This window comes from Tiliqua scincoides, chromosome 2 (assembly GCF_035046505.1).
Source record: "Tiliqua scincoides isolate rTilSci1 chromosome 2, rTilSci1.hap2, whole genome shotgun sequence".
Lineage (NCBI taxonomy): Eukaryota > Metazoa > Chordata > Lepidosauria > Squamata > Scincidae > Tiliqua > Tiliqua scincoides.
In genome coordinates, this window is record NC_089822.1 from 165,933,759 (window position 1) to 165,953,802 (window position 20,044).

Consider the following 20,044-nt stretch of genomic DNA (forward strand, 5'->3'; position numbering starts at 1 on the left):
CCGTTATGCTGGATCCCAACCCCCGTCCCTGGGGAGCTTCCAGCTGCTCTGTTATCCTTGGACTTGAGCTACCTGCAGAGGTGGCGCAGGTCTGAGGAGACCCATTGGGGCGCGCAGCCCTTACCCATGGGTAAGGGGAAGAGCTTCCCCTTGCCCGTGGCTGAGCCGCTGCAGCCAACAAACCTGTGTTGGATGCAGCGCAAGCCTCCTGGCTTGCCTGCTCCAGCACAGGTTAGGATTGCGCCCTAAATTGTATTCACCTCTAATGTGACAGGGTTAGGGGTATGACACACAAACAAAATTTCTTGTGAAAATCTACTACATAGCACGTTTGAAGTATAAGGTTTCTATCTGAGTTCCTCAAGATACAGGCTATACTGTTGTCTTGTGTTACATAATCACTTGCACACTGCAGCATTACTACAAATAATCAACAATTGTTTCTAGTGTGCACATTCTTAGTATATGGCTGAGCTTGGTATATATAGCAAAGCAATGGGAGTAGGAATTATTCACTGTTAATGTTTCATTTAAAAAAATGCTAATTGCATACTGATCCACACAGTTCTTTATCATGCCTGATAAACATGCCACCTACTTGTCTTAGTTGGGATTCCCCAGCAGCACCACACTACCTACTGTTCAGACTGGCCATTACCCGCTTTTACAGTGGTTATATACTGCTTGGATCAGTGTTTCTCAAACTGTGGGTCAGGACCTACTAGGTAGGTCATGAGCCAATTTCAGGTGGGTCCCCATTCATTTCAATATTTTATTTTTAATATATTAGACTTGATGCAACCATGGTAAGGTAACTGCATTAGGGGAAATGTTACACCTGTACTTTTAAGAAGCTACTATGCATATTCTTTTAACAATGATAGTAAATGGGATTTACTCCTGGGTAAGTGTGAGTAGGATTACAGTCTAGGATTGAAAAAAATTTTCCTGCTTGATGATGTCACTTCTGGTCATGACATTACTTCTGGTGGGTCCCGACGGATTCTCATTCTAAAAGTGGGTCCCGGTGCTAAATGTGTGAGAACAATTGGCTTGGATCCTTAACGATTACACACTGTGGGGGGAAAAAAAGAGGTAATTTTGCTGCCCACATCTTTACTATTGTAGTACCATAGGCAATCCCATGTCTCCAATTTGCTTCCTCATCTTATTAGCTTTTCAATAATGTTGACTATCTTCTTTATGAACATAATTCGCATAAAAATGCTTTTATGCGAATGCCCGAAGTCTACGAGCAAAGGTGGGAGAACTGGAATGTCTGGTGACAAGGGAAAACATTGACATAGTGGGCATAACGGAAACCTGGTGGAATGCGGAGAATCAGTGGGATACTGCAATCCCGGGCTATAAACTCTACAGGAGGGACAGGCAGGGGCGTGTTGGAGGTGGGGTGGCCGTTTATGTTAAGGAAGGGATAGAATCCAGCAAAGTAGAGATTGAAGGTGGGTCAGACTCCACCATAGAATCTCTGTGGGTTAAATTACCAGGCTTGTGCAGCGATGTAATACTGGGGGCGTGCTATCATCCTCCAGACCAGAAATCGGATGGGGACCTTGAAATGAGGAAACAGATCAGGGAGGTAACAAGGAGGGACAGGGTTGTAATCATGGGGGACTTCAATTATCCTCATATTGACTGGGTCAATCTGTGTTCTGGTCACGATAAGGAGACTGGATTTCTTGACGTGCTAAATGACTGTGGCTTAGAGCAGCTAGTCACGGAGCCCACCAGAGGGCAGGTGACTCTGGATTTAATATTGTGCGGTACTCAGGACCTGGTTAGAGATGTAAATGTTACTGAGCCATTGGGGAACAGTGATCATGCTGCGATCCGTTTTGACATGCAAGTTGGGGGAAGATTACCGGGCAAATCTTTAACAAAAACCCTTGACTTCCGACGGGCAGACTTCCCTCAAATGAGGAGGCTGGTTAGAAGGAGGTTGAAAGGGAGCGTAAAAAGAGTCCAATCTCTCCAGAGTGCATGGAGGCTGCTTAAAACAACAGTAATAGAGGCCCAGCAGAGGTATATACCGCAAAGAAAGAAGGGTTCCACTAAATCCAGGAGGGTGCCCGCATGGCTAACCAGCCAAGTTAGAGAGGCTGTGAAGGGCAAGGAAGCTTCCTTCCGTAAATGGAAGTCTTGCCCTAATGAAGAGAATAAAAAGGAACATAAACTATGGCAAAAGAAATGTAAGAAGGTGATACTGGAGGCCAAGCGAGACTATGAGGAACGCATGGCCAGCAACATTAAGGGGAATAATAAAAGCTTCTTCAAATATGTTAGAAGCAGGAAACCCGCCAGAGAAGCGGTTGGCCTTCTGGATGGGGAGGGTGGGAAAGGGGAGATAAAAGGAGACTTAGAGATGGCAAAGAAATTAAATGAGTTCTTTGCATCTGTCTTCACAGCAGAAGACCTCGGGCAGATACCCTCCTAACCGAGGAAGTTAAGTCAGACAGAGGTTAAAAGAGAAGATGTTTCAGACCTCATTGATAAATTAAAGATCGATAAGTCACCGGGCCCTGATGGCATCCACCCAAGAGTTATTAAGGAATTGAAGAATGAAGTTGCAGATCTCTTGACTAAGGTATGCAACTTGTCCCTCAAAACGGCCATGGTGCCAGTAGATTGGAGGATAGCAAATGTCACGCCTATCTTTAAAAAGGGAAAGAGGGGGGACCCGGGAAACTATAGGCCGTTCAGCCTAACATCCATACCGGGTAAGATGGTGGAATGCCTCATCAAAGATAGGATCTCAAAACACATAGATGAACAGGCCTTGCTGAGGGAGAATCAGCATGGCTTTTATAAGGGTAAGTCTTGCCTCACGAACCTTATAGAATTCTTTGAAAGGGTCAACAGGCATGTGGATGCGGGAAAACTCGTAGACATTGTATATCTGGACTTTCAGAAGGCGTTCGACACGGTCCCTCACCAAAGGCTACTGAAAAAACTCCACAGTCAGGGAATTAGAGGACAGGTCCTCCCGTGGATTGAGAACTGGTTGAAGGCCAGGAAACAGAGAGTGGGTGTCAATGGGCAATTTTCACAATGGAGAGAGGTGAAAAGCGGTGTGCCCCAAGGATCTGTCCTGGGACTGGTGCTTTTCAACCTCTTCATAAATGACCTGGAGACAGGGTTGAGCAGTGAGGAGGCTAAGTTTGCAGACGACACCAAACTTTTCCGAGTGGTGAAGACCAGAAGTGATTGTGAGGAGCTCCAGAAGGATCTCTCCAGACTGGCAGAATGGGCAGCAAAATGGCAGATGCGCTTCAATGTCAGTAAGTGTAAAGTCATGCACATTGGGGCAAAAAATCAAAACTTTAGATATAGGCTGATGGGTTCTGAGCTGTCTGTGACAGATCAGGAGAGAGATCTTGGGGTGGTGGTGGACAGGTCGATGAAAGTGTCGACCCAATGTGCGGCGGCAGTGAAGAAGGCCAATTCTATGCTTGGGATCATTAGGGAGCGTATTGAGAACAAAACGGCTAATATTATAATGCCATTGTACAAATCTATGGTAAGGCCACAGTTGGAGTATTGTGTCCAGTTCTGGTCGCCGCATCTCAAAAAAGACAGTGGAAATGGAAAAGGTGCAAAAGAGAGCGACTAAGATGAGTACGGGGCTGGGGCACCTTCCTTATGAGGAAAGGCTACGGCGTTTGGGCCTCTTCAGCCTAGAAAAGAGACGCCTGAGGGGGGACATGATTGAGACATACAAAATTATGCAGGGGATGGACAGAGTGGATAGGGAGATGCTTTTTACACTCTCACATAATACCAGAACCAGGGGACATCCACTAAAATTGAGTGTTGGGCAGGTTAGGACAGACAAAAGAAAATATTTCTTTACTCAGCGTGTGGTCGGTCTGTGGAACTCCTTGCCGCAGGATGTGGTGCTGGCGTCTAGCCTAGACACCATTAAAAGGGGATTGGACATGTTTCTGGAGGAAAAATCCATTATGGGATACAAGCCATGATGTGTATGCGCAACCTCCTGATTTTAGAAATGGGTTATGTCAGAATGCCAGGTGGAAGGGAGGGCACCAGGATGAGGTCTCTTGTTATCTGGTGGGCTCCCTGGGGCATTTGGTGGGTCGCTGTGAGATACAGGAAGCTGGACTAGATGGGCCTATGGCCTGATCCAGTGGGGCTGTTCTTATGTTCTTATAACTGAACATTTCATAGGGATATTTTCCTTCATCTTGATTTAACTACTCTGTCCCTGCATTTGAGAAGAGGTTTCAGTAAGCCCTAAGGAACAGTATGCACCTCTAGCACATTGTGATGGAAGCCCCTGCTTCTCTCATCTCAATATTCTCTGAGCATTGGAGTTACAGAATTTAAATTGATTTACAGATTTTTTATAAATAACTACTGAAGACTAGCTTTTTTCCAATATTACAAATTTATTTTAATTTTATGAGTTTTCTTTTTTGAGTGATATTCAACTGCATATTCCCGATGAATTTCAGTGGGCAAGCCAAAAAAGTTGCTATCATAAAATTTATATGAAGTCTGAATATTAAATGACACACAATGGTCACACTTTTAGCAAGAAACATATTGCAGTAGATTTTCTGTTCAAAAAAGCACTTAAAGTTTTGGACACGTTTGGGGGGGGCCTCAATTCAAAAAGGCCTGGTGCTGTCTTATTGTTACCTCATATTCTAAGCTATCCGATAATGAATCCTCTCATTACATTGCGCTACTATGTATATCCAGCAAAATAATCCCATAACCTTGTGTGAGTATGACTCATAACAATTAACCCCAACAGGATTATGGATTGCACCCTTAGAACTGGTCAACACATTATGGCCAGTAGTTTCCAAACTTTTTCGACCAGTGGCTCCCTTGGCCTGCTAGGCCATTGGCAATGGCTCCTCATTAGGGCTACAATCTTATACATTTTATTGGACAGCATACTATTTGGGAAAATTCCGTGGCTCCACTGGCTGGTTTCTGCAGCTCCCCAGGGAGCCCCAGCTCATAGTTTGGGAACCACTGCATTATGGCCATAAGAAGATGAAAGAGCTGCTAACACAATGGCTATAACTGCATGGTTTGTTGGCAGAATCTTTCCTTGTATGGAGAATCTTTGTGGCACCTCCAAACATTCTAGTGGTAGCTGCTTATGGCACAGAAACTCTTCCAAGAAAAAGGGGAAAATTCATGCAGGAAGTTGCTCGCTATGCTGCTGTCACATGCTGCTGCCACAGGAGAGGTTACTGCAAGTGCCCTTTGTGTGTGGAAAGTAACATGTTGACAAAAGTAATAGGCTCCTGCTTAGATCCCAGCTAAAACATTTTCTAAATACATCACAGGCTGCAATCCTATACACATTGTACCTGGGATCTACTGAAGTCTTACTGAAGTCAAAAAGACTTACTTCTGAGTAGACATGCATAGGATTGCACTATCAGTCTACTAAGATGAAAACTATTCAGAGTTTGGTTCCAATTCACAACCATGTTTCTATCTGGGTCAATTTATATGACCACTTTTTAGACTGAAGACAATCCCTGAATCCATTTCTGTGCTTTCCATGCTTATTTCACTAAATACCAGAAAGATGTTACAACTTAGGCATCTGTTGAGAGCTATTCATGAGGCCAACTCAGCACATGCTACCCTACTGAATCAATTCACCATGACTTCCACCTAGAAAACATAAAGGCACAGATCAGTCACTAAAAAAGCCCAAAAATGTCTCCTCCTACCATAAGAGTGGATAAAGTGCATTAGGCTTCATGAAGATGTGTTTCTCTATACAAAGTCCAATGGACTTCTTTCAACCTTTCCAGCAATTTCTTACCTTGAGGTAAACACAACATTCCAACTAGAGAAAAAAAGTAGTATAAGAAAGCTCAACTGGAAAAAACTCACATTCAGGCCACAGTCTATAACTTACCTTTAGTTCTTCTAAGTCTGGTCTCTCCATGCTGACAACTGCTGCTAGCAGTTGGTCTTCCAAGCCATCCCGAGTCACTGTGAAGTTGATGAGAGTGCATTGTGCTTGCATTTCTGGTTGATAATGGGGGTTTGCTAACTTAGTATGAAGGATAAGACGGAAACTGGGATTGTATTCACATTCTTTATCTCCAATTTTAATGTACCTAAAAGAAAAAAACAAGAGCCAGTGTTAACCACTGTATCGCCTGCAGGCCAGCATAGCACAGTTTGAGTCCCATGGGTGTGTATATATGCATGAGGTTGTTGCAAAGGAGCATTCTAAGCCATCATTACAATGCTGTATCTAGCCTGTAAATAAAAGTGCCAAATTAGTTTGGGACTTGAGGCTAGCCTTGTCATGAAGTGCCCCGAAAGAAGTGGTACCCTTGGAGGGGCAGTGAATGGACAAATCCTCAGCATATCTGTTGGCTGCCTGCTCCAGCCTGCCAAGCCACTGGGGCTCTGCTCCTGACTTGCTGAGAGCACATTAGATCACTAAGATCTGCTGGAGGGAAGAGCAGAAACAAAATTTAAAAGCTGCTGCTGCTCAAAATCACTTCTGCCTACCTACCTGGTGCTTCTGTTGCTTCTGTTTGCAATTCACAGCATGCACTGTTCCTGTTCATTGCAAACAGAAAAACACTGAGGAGGGAGGCTGCACACCATGCTCTCGGTAAATAAAGGGAAAGGGGGACAGGGCCCCACCCTTCACCCCACTCAGTCACCCACCCTGCATCCCCACACAGGACACTTTTTCATTTAAGTGAACACTTCAAAGGCCACGATATACACAGTGACAGTGGAAGGGCTGCCACCAAAGACAGTCTCCACAAGACTGCAATCACATATATTAACAGCTCAACATGTAGACTGGTGCTGACACTTGGAAGGTATCCAGCGGCAGTGGTCCTTGGCAAGATACAACAGGCAGAGGATGGGGGAAAGAATCTGAGAAATGAAAGCTGCAGAGGATAAGAGGCATCAGGATACCCATCTGTGTTAATAGTTATGAATAATTTGTGTCAATGTTATAAAGAAACTTTACAAAATGGAAGCATTTTCATTACTCCACTACAAGAGACACTGGTGTTTTATCTCCCCTTGTATAAACTCAATGAGAATTTTCTTATATTTGACTTGTGTATCCTAGTTAAGAGAAAAGTAAACCACATCTGGGTCATTACACATGATTCTTTTTATTATTACTCTCCTTTTTAGTGATTACTCAAGGCACTGAAAATAGTTTTACCATCATAAACATTAACATAGCATTTTTATACAATATCATTCAGAAGTTTTTAAAAAAGAGTCCATTCATGACATCACTTTTTAAAATGCCTGCTAAAACAAAAGTGGCTTACCAAGCCACCTAAAACTGGAAATAATACAGCTTCCTCTTGTAGAGGGTGTTCTGTAACAGCAGTGCCATTATTGATAAGGCCTTAGTCCAAGCAGTACAAGACTTTGCTTCCTGAAGAGAAGATTTAGATCAGGGTCTTCGAAGACCCTAGAAAGTCTAGTACAATTGGACCTATGGACACACAGGGAAAGATAGGAGGACGCCACTAGAAAACACCCAAACTGGTACATTACTCAGAGAGAGATGATCACAGAAGAGGAACCACTGGATCAATTATGATCTCACCTTCCCTTTTTGATGGTCTCTCGACCAAGCAATGGACCTAGGACTGGGTCAACGGATTCTTCCAAGTTCTCAATCAAAACAACTTCACCTGCAGCAAGAGCTTGTTCTATCATGTCCAGATACCTGGGAAAAACAGCAGTGGAGTGACTTATGGACAAGAAAACCAGTAAGCACTACAGTAAATAAGGGAGAGAATTGAAAAAAGAGTAAACCCCAGAGTAAATTGAAGGTTGGTAATATGATATAACTGCAGTGAGGTTTGCGAGCATACAAAGTAAGAATGTTCTTCCTGCAGTCTATGCTTGTATCCATAAACATGGCAGCCCTGTTTCTTTTTTATTCATGCAGTATGAGATAGGGCTTTAGAGGCTAAAAGCCAGATAAGACTATCCTGTTTATAGTATCCTGTTTATATGTACACCTGAGGGAGTGCTCCACATTGAGTACCTTGACCTGGAAGTGAATTCTGTAGTGATAAGTCATACCTCTACTTCTTTACAGTGGGCTATCCAAGTTACAGCTGAAGTGCCCAAGGTGGTGTCATCATGACATCACATCATCATTTCTGGAGGAATGTTCTGGAAGCAGCCTCCTCCAATTTGAGCTCATTGAGCATAAAGAGTCCATGGCAGCTTCTTGGTCTGGCTGCCGCACCCCTCCTCCTCCTGCAGAGTCTCTTGTAAAGCCTCTTGGGGAGGAAGAGGAGGCACAGCAGCTAGACTGAGAGGCCACTGTGTCAAGCACGAAGAGGAGAAGGACTCAGTTCACAAAGTTCTGAAACAGGAGGAGGAGGCTTTGTGGCCTTGCTTTTGCCCTGTTCCTTCTCCTTTGAAGTCACAGCCTCAGGGGGAGAGGGAGCATGGTGGCGGCAAGATCACAAAGCTGCCAAAACACAAGGAGGTGGCAGCAGCAGCATACATGCAACCACGCTGTTGCTGCCTCACATGGCACCCCCTTCCGGCCCGGCACCCAGGGCGACCCATCCCCTGCTTTCTACACTACTGGCCCGAGTTAGTCACTAGACATTGCAAAGGATATTGCAAGAAGGTATTGCAATCTCCTTGCTATGTGTTGCAGAATGAAGGACAAAGAAAGAGCTTTACCTAACTGGAGCAGAGCTATTCAAAACTGTGCATGACTCATGCCAAATATTACCAGAAGCACAGAGCCAACAAGCATGTTTACAAACCTTGTAACCATGCTAACAGAAGGCCAGGGTTGATGAACAGCAATTATTTTAAAAACTGTGACATTACTGGACTTGATTTGTCATCAAATCCTGTGACAGTTCTGCTCAACTGGCCCTCTTCACATGCAAATGACAAGGGTAGAAGGCAGACCAGCTTCCCACATGAGCCTTGCCTGACTGGAATTCTTGTCTTTCCCTTCTCAAATGAACTATGAAAGGTAATTCCTTCAGCAATCTTCTGAGCAGGGAGCAAGAGCATCTCTATTGCATTTCCCCCCAAAGGTCTTTTCCATTAGAGGAGACCTCACAAAAGCACAGTCTGCAAGGCCCCTGTCCCCTTTCAGGCCCAAGTCTCAAAGCAAGGGCAAGTCCTACAAACGAAGCAGCAGAATAGGAACTGAATCCTCAGTGCTGGAAACTGCAGTGTGACGCACACACAGCTAGTTGGTACCTCCTTCATTCTCCTCCTCAGTACATTCACAGTTTCAGTGAGGTTTCTATGGCAACCAAGCCAAGTTCTGCACAGCTCCTCCCTGTTTAATCAGAAATCTCTATAATCTTGGTAATGAAAAAGGCAGGTTAATACACAAAAATTCTATAGCTGCCAAATTGGAGAGCTTTCCTGCAAATGTAATTGGCTCCCACAAGCTGAAGCAGGATGTACATCCAGTATGACACTACAACTGCAGGCATTGCAGCTTTGCACAGTCCTGCCTGCTCACCCCTTCTGGCCAATCCGGGTCACTCGGAGTTCCTCGCCATACTTGTTTTTGATCCACTTGATGCCCTGGAGCTGGGGGTCAACCATGAGTGGCCAGCGCTCACAGTTGGTGAGGATGGTGGCATTTTCAGTGGACATGCGGTCGGCTGGTAGACCTTCGTTCTGCCATGCTGCGATGTCAGCATCATCAGTCAGCATCTTCAGAGGGTCCAAAGAGGGAGTCACAGGAATTGCAACCTGAGGTGGTGAAAGAGAGCAAAAGCTGCCATTTCTATTACTTAACTGCAGGGCTCAGTAAGTAGTGCTAGGACCTGCAGTGTCTTACAATAGTTTCAGCCTAGTCTTTATAGGCAGAGAGGCACAACACAGGAGTATTAACAATAACACTTAGCATTTGTACAGCACTTTCAGAATGTTCAAAGTGCATCACATGTGTTACACTTACGTAATTCTTAGAACAACTGACCTTGTAATGTCAGTGGGCTGGGGAGCTGAGGGTGAGAGAGGGTGGCTTACCTCATACACTTGCCCGAGTTCATGGAAGATGCAAGATTCAGACTGGAGTATTTCCACGAGCAGTCCCAGAGGATCTGCTGCCTGAATTGGGGCAGACCCACCATGCCTGCAAGTTTAACCATCCCTTTTAAAAAGAAACTTCATACACATCTCATCCCTCTTGCTTCCTCCTCCTCCTCCTCATCTGCCCAGCTGCTGAGGTAGGTGGGCAAGAAGGGAGAAAAGCACAACATTCGTGCACAGTATTGAACCTTTTTGTTCCACTGTTTCTGCCCTCAACAATCACTCATTTCCCTTCTTTAGAGGAAGACGTAGGAGGCTTCTGGCTGTATACACATTTGGGTCACTGAACATACAAAGCTATTGCCATTGTATGTTGGCAATATCCTTAAGAAATGGTGATATCCTTAAGAGAAACAACTTTGCCAACTGACATCATAAAACTTAAAAACTGAGTTTCTTCCTTGTTTGCCCTTCTGGTTTCAGAACAAATGGGATAGGGAATCTGCTCTATTTGTATTTTTATAGGTCAGTCTAGAGCAGTAGTTCTCAAACTTCTTAGCATAGGGATCCAACTTAAAGAAAAGTTTTACTTTACCAGCTGCTCAATTTTCTGCAGCTATAATGGTGATTGGGAAGTAGCAGGTTGTTTAACCCGTGATGCACTTAGCCTAATCTACCCTGTCAGATTCATGACACACCAAAAAATTGGGTTGTGGGAACCATGGGTGAACCTACAGTTTCAAAACCGCTGGTCTAGAGTACAGGGGAGTACACATTTACAAAATACAGCCAAGCTAACTGTCTCAAACAAGCACCCCTCTACTGAGAAAACTTCTTGCCCCTCCCCCAAAAAAGAGCTCTCTATGTACACTGAGGCTGACCTAGCGAGCAGCCTGTCACAATCTTCATTATGGCTAGAGCTCTAACCACATAACACATATAGCCTTCCTCTTTCAAATGTAAACTGGTGTCTCCTATCTGCCTAGTAGCAGCAGAGAACAATAGCCTTTACTGAAACTAGTTCACACCTAGTCATTGGTTGAGTTAGCTCACCTGACTTGGGAGCAGGAAATTTGAACAGCAGTTCTTAAAACAAGTCTATCAGAGCTTGGGGGGGACTTGGCTCCCCAAAAAAGGTGATAAAAGAGAGCTGCTCAGTTGGGCTGATGGAGAACCAGAGCATCAAAATCCAGAGCCAATATAAGATAGGAGCCAGAGAGAGCAAGATGTGGGTTGGACTTTGCAGATACCAGCCAAGCCAAGATGCTGACCAGTTAGGAAGGCATTAACTCCTAGAAAGATTTTCCCCTCTGGGGAGGAGGATGCTCCAATTGTAAGTAGATGCTTTAAGTCAGGGAAATATTGCTAGACTTTGCTTTGACTTTATTTTGGAACTTTACTTCTTGATTGCAAGTACAGAATATGATAGTCTGATTTTTTCTGTTCTGTTTTAGTCCCCCATACATGTTTTTCTTTGATTTGATTAAAACAATTTGCTTGGAGCGTTAAACCATAGAGCAATTGGTCTCCTGTCTCTGGTGCCTTGCTCAGCCTTGCACACTACTCTCAGAGAGAGAGAGAGAGAGAGAGAGAGAGAGAGAGAGAGAGAGAGAGAGAGAGAGAGAGAGAGATCGCTCTGTGTGTGAGGGATTGTACAGGGAAATATGGATGAGAGAGGGAGAGAAGCAAAAGGAAAGAGGTTGGTCAAGACACTCCCTAGGTAACTCAGCGTGAGGGATGTCAGTTGGCAGGCAAATCCTCAGCTTGGCTGAAGGGCTGGCATTGTGACCCTAATCCTACATTTCTGGTGACAGTGGAAATCCTATCCCACGTGGGCAGCCAAGGCATGACTGTATGTGTGGTTTGACATGTCAGGGTGGGGAGAAGCACCAGATTTCCCAGAGGGGAACGTGATCCTTCTCAGCACTACCCTGGAGATCATCACACTATGTTTACAATATTTTGTCAAGACTCTATAGGCCAGTATAAACACCCATGTTGGACACAGGCTGCTGTACCACTACCAGCCTTCTCTCCTCGAGTTTCAATACTTCCTTCTGTGTACAAACGAACCAATGACACAGAAACCTCAAAGAATGAGTTCTGGTGCAGGCTAAACTGACAGCTTGATAGAACAGCATCAGATTACACCTTGTACTTTTCCAGAATGTAATTAACACATTCACAGGTTTGCTGTTGTGCTGCAGGGCAACGTTAGCAGTTCCAGAGAGACACACATGCCAGGCCACCTTGGAGCCAGCTGATCTTAGCCAGAAGGCTTGGGACTGGAATGGCCAAGAGTATGTCAGTCGTTTTCAAACAAAACATTATGTCTTTCAAAAGTCAATTCTAAATCTGTTTCCATTACAACTACCTGCTGCCTATAACTTCAAGCTCCTGGCAAAACTGCTCAGATGTCTGTAACCCAAAACAGATAATAGTTCGTATCCTGTTATGTGGCCACATGGTATTTTACACTGATCTGCATGCAGTTGCACATGAACCTGTGAAAGAAACTGAGGTAACGGTAATTTTATATGATTCATCATGTGCAGTGTGTTGCACAAGGTATTGCACAAGCACAAAGTCCATTAAGGATTCCATTTTCATTACTGTGCATCGGAGCCTTGTACAATCACTTCACAACATGCATAAACCTCCCACCACCCACCACTATACCCATGTGAGTAGAATAAAAACTAAGAAAATAACTGTGAGATAGCTAAAAAGATATCTTGTGCTCACTTTTAGTTGAAGTAAGTAGGGTAGCCACACATTGTCCATCAGGTCTTGCCTGTATTTCTTGGTGAAGTAACCCAGATAGGAAACAAAGGCAGTTATCAGCAAGACATCTCCGCACAAGGCACTTTCTTGCAGCTTGAAGTCTTTCACTGATTCAGCCCATCTCACATTTTCAGAGGCTAGGCCCCCAACCTAAAATGATTAGTAGGAAATTAACTTTCACCTAAATCTTCTATATGTATATTTTACTGCCATGGTTGTTTTGAGCCCTAAACAGGAATTTCTTCATTGTAGGAATGGGGGAGAAACAAATTGTGAAACAAGGATCTAGGAAATTTCAGGAACTTCCATTCTTGGGGATGTTGGCCTTCTGTAAAACACCAATTGGGAAAGAATGAGGTATCTACTTATCCAGAAAAAACACGGATTGGAAGGGTGTGGGAAGAATTCACAGTCTCCCTCCTGATGTGTCTGTGCTTCCCTAAGGAGGACTATAAAAATAACTGCTGTTGGGATGATTTACACCACAAAAGTACTTAACCATTTTTCACTTTTGCAACTTTGCTTGCTTTTGGAAAACAAGTGTTTTGTCTAGATCCAACAATGGTGATATTTGAACTCAGGAATGCAATTTGTGTCGGTGAAGAAAGTTTAGAAACACAGAATAAATGCAGATAAATGAGACTCTTCCTAGGAAAACAGTGTTACAGGAAACCACACACCCAGAAGGACCATCTGACACAACCATTTTTGCCAATTCACAATTAAGTAAATTTTCTGCATAGCCATCACAACACTGCATTAACTGAAATGTCTCTAAAAAACACTATTGTAACAATTTATCTTACGAAGGGCGCAATCCTAACCCCTTATGTCAATGCTTTCCAGCACTGGCATAGCAGTACCAATGGGACATGTGCAGTTGGGTGTCACTCACAGAGGCCTCCTCAAAGTAAGGGAGTGTTTGTTCCTTTACCTTGGAACTTCATTGCCCTTATGTCAGTGCTGGAAAGCACTGACATAAGGGGTTAGGATTGCGCCCTAAATCATTGAAGCCCATTTCGCCATACCCTTCTAGTTAAGCTTTTTCATTTATGTCATCCTTAGTATGCAATTAATATGGGGGTGGGAATCAATTCTGGGTCATACGACAAAAGGAGTATCTAGAACTGATGAGAAATCAGTGAACTCTTCTGAATACTTGCTATTTTCTTGTCGATTTTTGTTGAAATTATTGCATATGAATAATTACATATGAATAACCTCAGTTTCATAATTACATATGAATAACCTCATAATTACATATGAATAAGCTCAGCTTCTTAATTCTTTGTGATCGGTAAATTGATGCTTTGTTCTCTCTATTGGTGGGTTTTGTTTTTTTTAAGTTGTGCCACCACAGTTATGGAACAGCCTCTTCATAGAGGCCAGACCTAAAATACCAAGTTTTATTTAGAAAAAAAACTGACTCGAACATAAGATCAAGTGTAGAAGAAACTACACACAAAAGTGTCATAGTAACTCAGTCAAAATTGTGATTGACATGTTTAGAGGTGGAAAGTGCTTGCCATAACAAGATAGTTAATGGAACAAAGTTCTTAAATTACAGTTCATTACTATTCTGGTGGTTCTTCCCCGCCCCCCATGAGAAAGCAAAGCAAGTCTTTCCCAGTATATGATATGCTGAGTCAGTTGGTTTGAACCAATCAAAAATATGTGATTGGAATATGTGATTCTTAAGAATGGAAAAAATGGCAGTTGTCCCCCAGGGAATGATTACACCCAATAATAATATTATAATAATACAGGTATTTATATACCGCCTTTCTTGGTCGTCAGATTTCTCCTCAGACTTTATTTTAAGGCGGTTTACATAGGCAGGCTATACTAAATCCCAATAGGGATTTTTACAATTGAAGAAGGTTCTGTCTTTCAAGAACCACAACATTTCAGATGGATCTTTTATGATCTGGTATCACATTCTGACCTCCATTTTCCTCCCACACAGGCTGACAGCGGCCAAAGAGCAGGTGGAATAACTCAGCTTAACTCGGCTCAGCTTGTCAGCTGCTTCAAGATCTCACCGTTCACGCTGCCGGTGGCCTTGAACTGGCGACCTTCGGATGTTATCTTCAGGCAAACGGAGGCTCTACCCTCTAGACCAAACTTCCTGCTCCTAGACCCAAGGGATGTGAAATCTGTACAATGTGCATACTGAGAACACTACATAATTAGGTCTGGTGGACTGAAAGCTTAACTTTTGGTTCTATAAAAACTGCTGTTCATTGGCCAAGAGGAATTCAGGCACAATCCTAACCAACTTTCCAGCACTGAGGTAAGGGCAATGCAGCTCCAGGGTAAGTGAACAAATATTCCCTTACCTTGAGGAGGCCTCCGTGACTGCCATCCAAGTGCAGGATGCAGCATATGCCCCACTGGCACAGCTATGTCAGTGCAGGAAAATTGTTTAGGATTTGGGCCTTCCAACCCTAATATGCAAAATAGCATGTGTTATAAACCAGATGCGTAGAAGCCATAATATGGTGACAGGAGGTTGAAGAAAAAAAAATCCACTCTGCACATGCTCAGAAGACTCCTTATTCAACTCCCTATCTTTCAAGAGTGAGCACTGACATTAAAAATACAGGTTTTCAAAATGAGCCAACAGAAGCCTGATTCTAATTAAAACCTGACTCCAATTTAACCACTTCACATATTTTTCTGCAGGGGAAGGCAGGGTCATCTCTGGAGAATTGAACTAGAATCTGAGGGCCTGACATGAGCAGTAGTTGCAGGATGGAGCCTTGTGTTCGCCAAAAATAAGCAGGATATTTGATATTGCTGGGGGTTCTTAAAGCTACAGAAAAAACAACTGAAGTTGTTTCTTAGCAAGAAACTTTTCCCCTTGAATTTAAAATCCCAGATTATAATCTGTTTCCAGAAATGCAAGAATAAAACAGGTTTCCAACTTTTTCCTTCTAGCAACCAATGGAGGTATCGGATGTATCTGGTACTGCACATGTGAAGAAGGAGTTGTGGTAAGAAGTCTCTGTCTGCTGTGCTTAGAGTACAACCACCCTCATTTTGACCACATTAGTTAAACAGGGCACAAATCACACAGGTGCCAGGTGGGACAAGTGAGGCTTAAAAACAGAAAGCCTGGGGTTGAAAAATGTCCCATATCTGGCTCCAAACAAAACCTTTTATTGTACCAGCTCCATCTTAATTAAGAGATCACCCTCCATGCTAATTAGTTGTTATTGCTCTTTTTCTTCTTCAACTTTTTAATTGGCTTCTCTGTGAGTGACTTCAGAAACAGCTTCAAAGCTAAACTCTCATTCCTTTGTAAATAAACCCCAAAGTAAATATGGAAACAACTAGCTCCACTTACTGGAGAAAATGCAGAATGGTCCAAGATTTGTGCTGGAAAAGCATGATAGGAGAGGTATCATACTTACTACTTGCAGCTTGTTTTAATTATTCTAGGATGCAGCATTTATCTGCGCAAAATTTTATGTTCAACTTTTTAATTAGGATAAACTTTGAATGAATGTGTTCAGTTTAAATTAGCCACAACAACATTTAAGACAGTGAAGGAAAGAAATCTGGGTTTTAGTGACAGATTTATTCTAATGCATCAATGAATATCTCCCTTCTCCCTACCATCCAAATATCTTGAAGTATTTTAGAAATTATGAAGGAAATTATTAATAAAAAAGAATGTGGGATGCTCTTAAATCATTAACAGTAAATACTATATGTTACTTAACTCATCCTGTTTAGGCCTATGCAGGCTTGGTTACATTCAAGGTGATGTGACTCTGTAAAGGACTGAAAGTTTTCAGATTGCAGCAACATTTTTATTTATGTATGTATTTGTTCATTTTTCACATTTTTATTCCACTCTTCTTCCAAGGAGGTCAGCGTGGTAAACTCAGTTCCTCTCTTCCGTTTGTCCTCACAACAAGATAGTTTTGGTTGAGAGATAGTGACAGGCCCACGATCACCCAGGATGGCTTCATGGCTGAGCAGAGATTTGAACCTGGATATTCCAGATCTAAGATCAACTCCTGAACCACTACACCATCCTGGCTTTATACATTTGTAGCAGTTATGGTGATCTTCTAGTCTAGATCACTTACTCTGGCTTAATTCTACTGTAGTAAAGAAATATAATGAAGGCAGTGGTTCAAAGACTGAGGCCCTACTGATTTTCCAGGATTTCTTGGGTCCCTAAATTTGGGTAACTTGCTCTCCTCCTTGTAGTTGCCTAACTTCCAAAAGCAACTAACAGCTCCTTACTTTCTGCTTCTTGTTTAACAGCACAGTAGAGCTTTAGCAAAATAAAACACTAAAGAACTTCACACCTGAATAGAGACATTACAAAGATAAAGGGCAACAGTGCTCATTAAAATTCCATATGCTCATTAAAATCCCAAATTAAAGGTTTTCTTCATGACAGCTGGAGTTGGTGAATAGCTGCCATGCCAACAACCCTGTATCATTCACAAAAAACAGACAATACAGTCATACACTGCTATCGGATATAAATGACGAAATATTGGATGACATTTGGGGGAAATTGTTGCTATGTGGTTTCAAGGTTATGGAAGTATTGATAAAGTTGTGCATTTATGGTCTCGTCCATGAAAGGCTAGTCCAATCAGATTCATTCACCCTAAGCAGTCAAGAGACTAACAGCCCAATTCTCAGCTGCCCGGAGTGCAGGGCTGCCAAGGCGCTGAAAATGGGTGCCACAGCATCCTGAGCACAACCGGACAGCCACCGGCAGCTCCTTGGGGGAACAAAAGTAGCAGCGCAATGGGACTACTCGATTCTGCGGCAGCTCTGGAGCTGCCGCAGAATCAAAGAATTCCATGTCAGGTTGCATGCAGGGCCTAGAAGAGGGGGGTAAAGAGGGTAATTTGTACCTGGGCCCAGGGTCAAAAAGTGGGGCTAGGAGCCAAAGGTGGGGACCTTGAAATTTCCTGGGATCTTACATTTTCCTATCTACTCAGACTTGTTGCCCTCACAAGATGCTGGGGATAATACCATGAGGGTGCAGCTGCAGCTGCTGGCAAGCCATATATGCTAGGCCAAGGAAAGGCATACATGACACTCCTTACCTCAACGTCAAATCTGGGAGGAAACTGGACTGCTGCAGTAGCTCTTTGGCTTGTGGATCTGCTTACAATGAAGGCATGTATAGGAGCTCAGGGACACAGCTGCAAGACTGCAGCTGCTGCAGAAGCAAGTTTTGGTATGTACAGGACACTTTCCATTCTGGTGTGAGCCTAAATATGATTATGCTAATTTTCTGCAAGATTTTCTATATTTAAAAGATTTTAGAGAGACTTAGGAGTGTGTTTGGTATTACTGTATCTAGCTGCCGATGCCACGTGGGTGAATGGACCTGGACTCCAAAGACTTTTCCAGCTGTCTCCACCCTCCCCCCACCCTGTTTCACCCCTCCCTGCTCGCCCATCACCACCCTCCCATGCTCAGTTTCACCCCTCCCCCTTTGCAAAGGGGCCCAAAAGAAACTTTGTACCCCCTGATAAAATTCCTCTCAGAGGCACTGGCCGCATGGCCCAATATGGAGCTCAGGATCCAGTGAAGCTAAGCTCCACCGGACCTGCCCTCCTCCCACCTCGCTCCTTCCCCCTGGCTTGCCTCCTTCCTGCCCATTCTCTGCCCTCCCCCCACCTCCCCCTGCCCTGGAATGCCTTCTCCCTGCCTCCTCCATGCCCCCACTGCCTGGAAGTTTGGGTGACCACTGAGCAGCGGAGCACTGACTTTCCACCAGCGCTAGCCCAGCACAAGCTTGCGCTGGGCAGGCACTAAGTCCTGCAAACATGCCTTACAGCATATTTACGACAGTGCACGCTGGATTGGATGTAAGTGTATTAGCATCGCTCTTTTAATACACAGTAACTAGCACTCAATCTGCTCTCAACTAATTCACTAATTTGGTCATTAGAATTCGCTTCCATTCAAATGCCATCTTTCTTGGAGGAGATATGCGTCCTGGCTATCTCTTTTCTCTCAAGCATTGAGAGTAGAGACCCTACTACAGACCCCAAGAAAAGCAGAGAACAATAAATGACACTTTCTAGTTTCCTGCCCAGGCTCACAAGTTACTCCCCAACAATGCATTCAGCATTCATTTAGAACTATATTTAGAACATTCAGAAACTCTCCAGAATTAGAAGCATGTCCAGTTCTACATACAGAATTAAATGCAGACTAGAAGTTTTTCATAGTCCACCCACAATTTGCTCCACTCACACCCCAAGACTTATTCAGTGATTCTCACCAGTCGATTTGCAAGACAGATGGTATTCGCAGTGGCTTCAGCTTCTTCCTGACATTTCAATTTCTCTGCTGTGGCCTTCTTGAATTTGGCAGTGAGTCTGGTCAGATTTTCATTAAGGTGCTATAGTGTGAAAGGACGAAAAATGAGGAGAAAAACAAAACACCTTGAAATACTACAGTTAAGCATTTATGCATCAATACATACCAGCCTGGGGACATTAGAGAGAAGTGGGCCCTTCCTGCTCCCAAAGAAGTCTGACAGACTAAAAATGGGATACAGTAAGAAATATTAATCCAATATGGTCTTTTAAAGGCACAAACCCGCTGAATCCCCTAGGACCATCACTATGTTGTGAGAGTGCCAATTCCATGGAAAAGACCCACACAACTGGCCTTGTATTGGCCTGTCCCATTAAACTACTGTAGCAGACCATCCAGATTTGGTCTGGGACTTCCCAAGGGTATTTGGCACCCCCTTCAACTGCCAGGCACTTCCACTGTTATCAAAACTTATCTTAATGCTCTTTCTGCTTTGTTAACTTCACAATGCTAATGATATTCTTTGAATGTGCTTGAAATCAGTTCTAACCCTCTGATTTCAGGTAACTAAATGTAAAGGGAGGATTGGGGATCCTAAGTTAATAACTATGCAAAGAAGAAAATTTAGCAGGCTTACCTTGTTATGCAGGAGTGAGAAAAGGTGCAGCTGCTGAAACTCCTCCTTCTACCTAATACAGAAGAGTCTCTCTCTCTCTCTCTCTCTCTCTCTCTCTCTCTCTCTCACACACACACACACACACACACACACAGGTCTTGTCACCCATTTCACTACAAGAACTCACACAAAAAGCATACAGTGTAGAGGGAAACTGCTTCCTTGCCAGTGTAGGGCTTTTTGCCCTTGAGATGATTGCCTCCAGTCTTAATGCTTCTTATTCAT

The 20,044-nt window shown here is 43.5% G+C and overlaps 1 protein-coding gene across 1 annotated transcript in view; it reads right to left on the minus strand.

Annotated features, from left to right (window-relative positions):
- Nucleotides 1-20,044, minus strand: part of DNAH9 (dynein axonemal heavy chain 9) — a 275,746-nt gene that overhangs the window by 82,490 nt on the left and 173,212 nt on the right. The window contains exons 51-55 of the mRNA XM_066612893.1: nucleotides 19,106-19,225; nucleotides 12,793-12,981; nucleotides 9,530-9,765; nucleotides 7,619-7,741; nucleotides 5,933-6,137 (exon numbers count right to left, since the gene is read on the minus strand). Coding sequence (XP_066468990.1) covers nucleotides 5,933-6,137; nucleotides 7,619-7,741; nucleotides 9,530-9,765; nucleotides 12,793-12,981; nucleotides 19,106-19,225 — 873 coding nt within the window. The remainder of the gene's footprint in view (nucleotides 1-5,932; nucleotides 6,138-7,618; nucleotides 7,742-9,529; nucleotides 9,766-12,792; nucleotides 12,982-19,105; nucleotides 19,226-20,044) is intronic.